The sequence below is a fragment of the Nuphar pumila genome, chromosome 5 (genome assembly GCF_984573655.1).
Source record: "Nuphar pumila chromosome 5, dmNupPumi1.hap1.1, whole genome shotgun sequence".
In the NCBI taxonomy this organism is placed as follows: Eukaryota; Viridiplantae; Streptophyta; class Magnoliopsida; order Nymphaeales; family Nymphaeaceae; genus Nuphar; species Nuphar pumila.
Window position 1 is genome coordinate 11210006 of NC_143253.1, and position 9082 is coordinate 11219087.

The 9082-nt window shown below is 42.6% G+C and overlaps 1 protein-coding gene across 1 annotated transcript; it reads right to left on the bottom strand.

Moving 5' to 3' along the window:
- Window positions 1-4434: 4434 nt before the first annotated feature.
- LOC149836775 (protein TIFY 5A-like) lies at window positions 4435-6868 on the bottom strand. The gene is made up of 3 exons (XM_090007115.1): window positions 6500-6868; window positions 6007-6091; window positions 4435-5655 (listed from the first exon to the last, which is right to left on the bottom strand). The coding sequence occupies exons 1-3, from the start codon at window positions 6571-6573 to the stop codon at window positions 5467-5469; spliced, it is 348 nt and encodes a 115-aa protein (XP_089863241.1). The 5' UTR covers window positions 6574-6868; the 3' UTR covers window positions 4435-5466.
- Window positions 6869-9082: the final 2214 nt, after the last annotated feature.

The window sequence follows — 9082 nt, forward strand, 5'->3', positions numbered from 1 at the left end:
AGCGACGGATTAGCGACATATTAACAACGAATTTAGGTCATCGCTAATCCACAGGATTCTTGTAGTGTGCGCAACACACCATGACCCACAACATGACTGAGGAAACTGATCTTCTCCTGACCGAAGAGACACTTCTCTCATTTAACACAAAGGTCATTTACCTTTAGCACCTGAAACATTGTTCGTAAGTGCCCGACATGTTTCTTCATATTGCTGCTATAGATCACAATGTCATCCTAGTAGACTACCACGAACTTGTCTAAGTAATGGTAGAAAATCTAATTCATTAGGGTCGTGAACGTGGCTGGAGAATTCGTCAACCCGAATGTCATTACTAAGAATTCGTAAGCACCATAGCAGGTGATATAAGTTGTCTTTGGCTCATCACCATCTGCAATCCTCACCTGCCAGTAACCCGATCTCAAGTCTAGCTTTGAAAAGACTCGAGTACTACCAAACTAATCAAACAAGTCTGCTATTAGTGGCAATAGATACTTGTTCTTTACCATGACCTTGTTTAGTACACGGTAGTTCACACACAACTGCTTAGAGCCATCATGTTTCATCTGAAATAGGACTGAGGTGCCAAATGGTGCTTTTGATAGACGAACGATGCCTGCATCCAACATCTCGTCCAGCTGCCTGCGCAGCTCCTTCAGCTCAGCTGGCCCCATATGGTATGAAACCATTGCAGAAGGCTTCACTCTCGAGGTCAACTCAATCTTATGGTTGACCTCACATCTTAGTGGTAGACGCTTCAGAAATTCTTGAGGCATCACCCTCTGAAACTCCGCCAACAGTGGGGCTAGGGTTGGCAGCACTGCTGCTTGCACCTTTCCTTTTTCTGTGCACACGTCAACTAAGAATGTCTGCTCCCCACGCTTGACACCCTTCTTCAATTGTATTGCCGATAACACTGAAGTCTTGCCTTTCTAAGTAAGGCACTGAACTGTGTGTGACAAGTTTAACCCTATAATCGTCAACGAGTTAAACTTTGGCAGTAGCATCACATTTTGGCTGCACAGAAACTCCATACCCAAAAGCATCTTAAAATCGTCCAGGGGCACCACAGAGAATTTGGTTTTGCCATCCCAACTCCCAATTTGGATAGCCACATCTCTTGCTTCACCAAGGATGGGCTTGGCCTCAGAGCTCACTGTCTTGATGGTCCTCTGCTTTGGCCTAGGCTTTATGCCTAACCGCTCCGCCTCTTCCCGTGAGACGAAATTATGTGTGGCCCCGAAGTCTACCATTATTGAAGTAGACTTTCCATTCGTAATGATTTTCAGATACATGAGTTCCTTACTGACCTGCATGTTTTCAGCTGCGCAACTTCTAGTTGCATTAATCGATCGCATGGCCCCCATCCTTGGTTGCATGGTCATAGTATCACTGCATTCTACCTACACTGCATTGGCTTGCCTATCATTCTTTACAAGGCACTTCGGACACTGTCTGATGATATGTCTATCGCCATAGAACCAACAAGTAACAACTGCTTCCTTGTTGTTGTTGCTATACTTCTTGAAGTTATATTTCTTATCAATTTGGTGGGATGTCGATGCCTCACCTTTGTTGTTGCGTCACTCATCCTTCTTGCCTCTATGGTCAGACTTCTTCCCGACCTTGGTTGATGGGGTGAAGGGCTTGCGCTGAATGTCAGCTAAGCACTCGGCCGTCACGTATGCATCTTTCAAAATACTGGGGTTGCTCCTTTCCACTTTGGACTCTGCCCATGGCTGAAATTCCACAATGAACCAGTTGAGCTTATCCTCATTTGGCATGTTAGGCACCTCAAGCATAAGCTTCTGAAACGTTCTGACATAGTCTTGCAATGGACCAGTATGTTTAAGATTCGACACCATCCTATAAGCATGTCTTTGCAGATTCCTATGTATGAAGTAGTTGCACAGTTCTATTTTGAAGTCGTCAAAGGTGTTTATCATGCATTGACCCCTCTCCATGTCACTGCATTTCTGCCTCCACCAAGCGCTGACATCTCCATCCAGTAGAGTTGCTGCAACCTTAATCTTGAGATCTTTAGCCGTCATGTTCTGAATATCCTGGAACGAGAAGTTTTCAATGGCTTTGTTGTTGCGAGAACCATTGAACTTTGCTGGTCTTGGCACATCAATCCTTGATGACCTCTCAACATTTCCTCCATTTAGGGTCACTGTCTCCTTCAATGTGTAGTTTTTCAACTGAAGCTCCCCTACTTAAGTCTACAAGTCGGCCACTATTGTCATCAACGAAGTGACTTGTCCCATCAGTAAGATCACCTGCTCTTGCAGGCTCGCCACTACATCATTCAGTCCATCGAATGATTCAACTGCACGTGAAATCACTTTTTCGTGCGAAGTCACATCTTTCACTAGCTTGTTGATAATTGCGGTCATTTGCTCTTGGCTCCGAGGTGAATCCATCCCCTCAGCTTTGGCAACTCTTTTGCCTTTGGTGTTACGTAAGTTTTGATAGGGCACCCCGATGTCTTGCTCACAAATCGTAGCATGTCGGCACGTCTGTCGACACCGACTCTGGAGTCCCTTCTCCAGCACGATAACGGGCTCTGGTACCACCTGTCATGGGCTTATTTCCTTCAATAGGCCAGCGCGACGCGACGATCCTTACCACCGTAAGCCTTTTTATCGCTCACTTACCAGTCGCGAAAGCTTGTAATCAGAGTGCAAGAAAACAAAAGAATAAAGAGAGAAAAATTGCAATCACAAGAAGCAATCACAATGAGGGTGAACAAAAGAAAGCTCAACACATTTAATTCATTCATAATTTAGCCCATACGCCTCTTACAATTATACGGGTTGCCCCTTCGGGGTATTAATTAACCTGAATCAGGCAGCTTACATCAGACTCAACAAAAGCAAAACATACTCTAGACACAACTTTACAATGTAAATAATAAGGGAACAAATCACATTGTATATTTAAAATGTGTTGTTGCACTTGAACATCCACCATCTGTTATTGGGCCCCACATCTGATACTGTTTAGAAAATATGGAAGGTGTTCATGTGCAACAACACATAAAAAATCTACAATGTGATTGCACCTGATTCAGCATAATGCCGTATTTTTTTGGATTTATAACCCGAAGAAACCGCACCCGGCACGAAGACCTGGTCGTGCTGGCTCAGCCTGCCATACCTATGGTCATCGAGCCGGCAGCATAAAACTCTGACGGTAGGACTCCTGCCCCCAGGGCCTATGCTAGGCATTCTCTTGCGTAGAAAGGCAATGCCCATGAAAATCAAACCTTGACTGCCCGTCTTGAAGCCAAAGCCCTACCCCCACTAAGCCAATCCCCCTTGGGGCAGCATGTGGTGCCTTATTAACTTTGCAAAGTTATAGACTGAGATGCTATAGCAAGTTTTTTTTTTGGAAAGGTTTCAAGAGCTACCGAGGAATGGAGATCAGGTGCAATGTGATTGCACACTGAGTGAGTGCACCTGATCACCCACCATCTTCTATTGGGATAGGCTGTATACCAACCGGGGGGGGGGGGGGGGGGGGCGCTCCGCGCAGGAGCAGTTAGTGCAAGTCACCTAGGGTTTTTAGTATTACTCCACGAGAGCGTGAAAATATCCTCTGTGAAGAGTGGTAAAAAGTAAAACTAGGTTAGAAAGTGGCAGAGTGCTTAGCACTAACCATTCCCCAAGTTTGGACCAAGCTAAGTCAAAAGTAGACTTCCTAAGGAGCCAAGCTACCTAGGAAAACTACTTAGACTAAGGAAAATGAGAAAATCACCTAAGGGCTGCTTCCTGAAACGAGGAAGGATGACGATACCGAAATTCCTCCAACACGAACCGGACACTCAAGCACAAGATTTAGAAGAAAAGAGGAGAGAAGAAGAGCTTTCTCCAAAAGCTCTTACTCATAGCTCTTCAAGGAGCTAATGAGACTTTTTGAGATGTTTTGAAGATGGGAGCAAATGGCCAAGGGAGAGCCCTATTTATAGGCTCAACCCTCAGCTTCCCCCCCCCCCTCTCGTCTTATCGCTTAATGATGAGACCCTGTCGACAATCTCAAGGATTGTTGTCAGGGGTTGTTATCAGCAATCCGACATATTACCGATAGAACGACCTTGAGGGTGGGCAGGTCTATGGGGAACCAAAGCAATTGATGAGCATTGAGGATGTAGTTGCACACCTGCAGACTGATCTCTCTCTGTTTATCTTTTTTGATGTCTATGTAATCTCTCTACAGTGTCATACAACCTTATTTGGGATTGTTTGTATTGTGGACAGTGTTGGTTCTGTTTGTTAAATCAGAACCAGGGTCTAGATAACTTTGCAGGAAACATTGTATTGCTTTTCATTGTCCTGTAGCACATGGGCGAAAGAGATTTGTTGGATGATATTATATACTTTCCAGTTTTTTTTCCAATTTTATGGCTTAAAATAACTTTTTTCCAGCTAGAGATTGTTTTTTTGAAAGGCTAGAAAAATTCATTCATAATAAGAAAAGTTTAACATTAGCGTCTTTCACAGGGTAACGAGAGGACATGAAACAGAGATAAAACAATGACAAAAAACACCAAAAACTCAGAAAACATGCCAACTACCGAAACTGAACCTTATGCTCGGCAACCTTTCTGCTGATATTCCCACAACATCCGATGCACCCAAAGCTCAGAAAACAGAGTTGCGGAAGGAACCAAAATGCTAGTAGAAACTTTCCCTTACAGGAAAACTGCAACATGATCATTTCAATGATAGAGGCAAGGGGACCAAAAACAATTTCCACAATAAAATTGCACCTAGCAAAATCTGCCGATGAAAAGTAAAACCTATGAACAGCAACAGAAACAGAGCCTGTTGCAAACTCTGTTTTTTCCATTATGGCCACCAATTGTTACAGCCTTAGATCATGTTGCGAGAATGAACTCTGCTATCCATTCTCTGTAGCTGATCAGATCCCGAGCAGAGCAGCCATTGTACTGCAGAAACGATGGACAGAGCGACCAGACTACATCCAGATAAAAAAACTAGATCTGTGAAAGCAAACATAACAGCCTCAAATCTCAGTGTACTGAAATGGATCCTAACGAATCGCCATTAAGTAGCTGCAGAAATCAGAACCAGCTAACTCATTCGCCGAGAAATCTATAAGAAACTGCTTGATAGGTGTCTTGCAAGATGCTCTTGACAAAAAAGTACTGCATTCTGCACGAAACAGTCGCCTAAATAAGTGACATCTCTGCTCATGAATTCTTTCATCAACTGTCCCACTAGCAAATTGGATCACCATGCTGATAGGATTTATACGCTGAGCTGAATCAAGGTAATGCTGAAGTGGAGCCGTGATACATGTTGCTTGAATCTTCTAACATGAACGGAAGATGAAACTGATAAAGTGGAACTGCTCTCATATGTACAAATGAGTAACATCACTTTTGAGAGTAATGGGATGTCCTTCCCGTTTCCATGTTTATCTTCTTATGTGAGGCTACGGTTATTGATGGTAAGGTGATGCCTCCACGGTTCTGGTCTTCCTCTTCTGGAGAAACCGTTGGAGTGAACGACGCTTCATGGACAGGCCTTGATGACAAGCAAGGGGATGGTGCTTCTTCTTGTCGGTAGATCTTTCTCTCTCACTGCTTGGCTCATGTTCTTGCTTTGCAAAGCACAGGATTGCTCTAGCCTATGAATTTTTTGAGAAGACGAAAGTAAAAAAACAAAAAACAAAAAACAAAAAAAGGCCACCATCAGCATCTTTTCCGTACTTTCGAATATTTCTTCCTAATCTGCATGCGGTACATCAGAAAAACCCTCTCCATCAAAAACCACCTCTCGGTGACAAGCATCGAAAACAAAATGACAGGGGCTTGGCAGACGTACCAAACACCCCAATACGAATTACCTGAATCACCGTTAAGGGATTCAATCAGGCGCTAGGTTGAATTCAAAGTATGTTTGGTTGCATTCAAATTGTCATGCAAACGAGAGAATGAATCTCATTTGCACAGCTAACCAAAAGGCGTGTATGACTGACCTGTTCTTCTGTCACGTCGCAGACGCAGACTTTTCCACCGTAGAAGATGGTGAGTTTCTGTAGGCCTCCTCCCACCGCCATATCCCTTCATTCACCACCATTAAGGAAACCACAAGTAAATTAGTCGCGATCTAATATGATCAGAACTAGAAGGTCAAAGTCGATAAATACGAACGATTAAGTCGGATTGCAGATGATGGTGATGAAGATCATGATTTGACAAGGCCATAGCTAAAATGACGTTTCAGGAATAAACAGAGGAGATCTGTTGGAAAGGAAGAGCGTGGCTTCTTTCTGTGTGTGTGTGTGTGTGTGTGTGTGAATGTGGAGGGGAAACTGCTGAAGAAATATCTGACGTTCACTTAGTAGAGGATGGGAGAGGTAAAAGAAAAAAGAATTTCTTGTAATCGAAAGAGAAGATGACTCCTAACAAAACGGAAAAACCCTTTATGAAATGAGACTACTGAAAGAAAAAGAAAGGAACAGGCCCAACCTGCTGGATCGGCATCCCGGAACCGTGATCGGAGATGGAAGTGCGGAACAAGATGGCAAGCAGCTTCTCTCCATGATCTCAATTCTTCTTCTTCTTCTTCTTCTTCTTCCAGTATCAGTCAGCCACTTGGTTGAATTAACAAATACTTAAACCAACAAAATAAATTGACAACATTATGCAGAGCGACATCGACTAGAGATGCATAAATAAACGAAGAAGAAGCCCGTGAGAAGCGATTGGCAATGACAGGCTTTACGCGTTCGTACAGTTGTCAATATGTGGGTCCCACGGCAGGATCAATTGCCATGTGATGGCACGTTTTTAGTGTGCCCTTCATCTTGAAGGTCTTATCTTCAAGATGAAGGTTCAGCGGTCGGCATCAGATCTTTTTTTTACTCATCGCTCCGTCATTTACTTCTTTTCAACAAGTGCTTTTTTCGGTGGAAAACAAAAACGTGCTCCCATCCTCCAGACCTTTCAACAAGTGTTTTTTTTTTTTTAATGTCTGGAAAACAAAAACGTGCTCCCGTCCTCCAGACCTTTCAACAAGTGTTTATTTTTTTTTATCGCTGAAAAAACGTGTTTTTTGTGTCTGTTCAAATCAATAATTCTGCTAGTAAACAAGCTGTGTGTTGTGTGCAACGTGCTACTAACAATACGATAATCGTATTTCTCTCTATTCAGTCCAAACGTTTACACGTTATTATATACGCGTACACTTGTTTTTACATTTTCTGATAACAGTAAAAAAATAACAAGCAACAAAACGTTAACATTTTATCTGATCTCATTGGAGACGTTACGGATTTCACATATGATCTTAATACGTAACAACTCGATCAGCTCATATGTGATTAATCGTTATCTTCAAGTAAAACCATTTGCTGCTTTATCGGCTGTTGCTAAGTAACACCATTTGCTGCTTTATCGGCTGCTGCTGCTTTATCTCACGTAACACCATTTGCTGCTTGATCGGTTGTATGTGTATTATCGATAACATATGCATGTGTGTTATCGATAATATCCCCATCCTTAATTATCGCTAAAACGCTTCCTCAAACTAGGTTGGGGGAATCCCACAAACCAAGTTCGGGTCGCAAAGCCACAAATGATGGCCGAGTGAGAGATTTGCTGAAAATATCAGCCACTTGAGATGCAAAAGGAACTAATCACGTAATTAACTAAAGAAGAACCACTTTTTCGAAAAAATGATAATCAAGCTCTATATGCTTAGAGCGATTATGAAACACAGGATTGATAGTAAGATGAAGAGCCGAGAGACTATCGCAAAACAGAGTAGGTGGGTCTGAAAGAAATAACCCAATGTCGTGCAAAACGAACGAGATTCATGTTAATTCAGTAGTGGTGAAAGCGAGCACACAATATTCTATTTCAGTACTGGAGCGGGCAATGGTGGGTTGTTTCTTCGAGCTCTATGAGATGAAATTGTCACCTAAATAAATACAAAATCTAGAGGTAGACCGGCGCGTGATAGCGCATCCTGCTCAATTTGCATCAGAAAAGCCATACAAAACAATAAGGTTTTTAGACAGGATACGAATCCTAAAACTTAGAAAACCATTGACATACCGAAGAATGCGTTTGACCAGTTGGAAATGGTGGTTCATCGGGGGCATGCATGTATTGGCAAACATGGTTGACACCGTAGGCAATATCGAGAAGAGTGAAGGTGAGATATTGGAGGCTCCCGACCAAACTTTGATAGTAATCAGGATTAGAGAACAACGTGTCATCCATGGAAGTATAGGGCTTACCAACCATGGATGCTGAAATGCGCTTGCAATCAATCATGTTTGCCCGATCAAGTATGTCGAGAGCATATTAGGATTGATTCAGAGAAATACCGCTTGCAAACTGTTGAACTTGTATACCGAGAAAATGATGGTGATCTCCTTCATAGCAAACTCAAAAATTAACCATTGAAAGTCAGATAAAAAAGTGGGATGATCACTAGTGACGATGATGTCGTCAACGAAATGAGAAGTAAAATGGTCCCTTTTGAATGATGACAAATAAATAAGGAGGAATCAACAATACTACAATAAAATCTCAAACAAAAAAAGGTATTCACTGAACCCATCGAACCAAGTGCACAATGATTGCTTCAGCCCATACAATGCATGCTTGAGTTTGCATAAGTGATTAGACTTTGTGGGATCTTCAAATCTGAGCGGTTGTCTCATGTACACAAGATCAACTAGGAAACCATGCAAGAAAGCATTTTAAACGTTGAGTTGATGGATTGTCCATCCATAAGCAACAACTATTGACAAGACAACTCGAATGGTTGTCGGCTTAACCACTGGTGAGAATGTTTCCAAGAAATCAATGCCGGCAACTTGATTGTAGCATTTTGCAACGAGTCGTGCTTTGAGCCGCTCAAGAGAACTATCAACATGAGTCTTTATTTTAAACACCCATTTACAACCAACAATGTTCATGTATGGCCATGAAGGAGCTAGCTCCCAAGTCTCGTTTGGTGGAGAGTGCTCATCTCCTCCGTCATTGCTTCAAACCATCCAGGATGCTTGAGTGTTGCCTTGACAGACTTAGGTTCAAAGG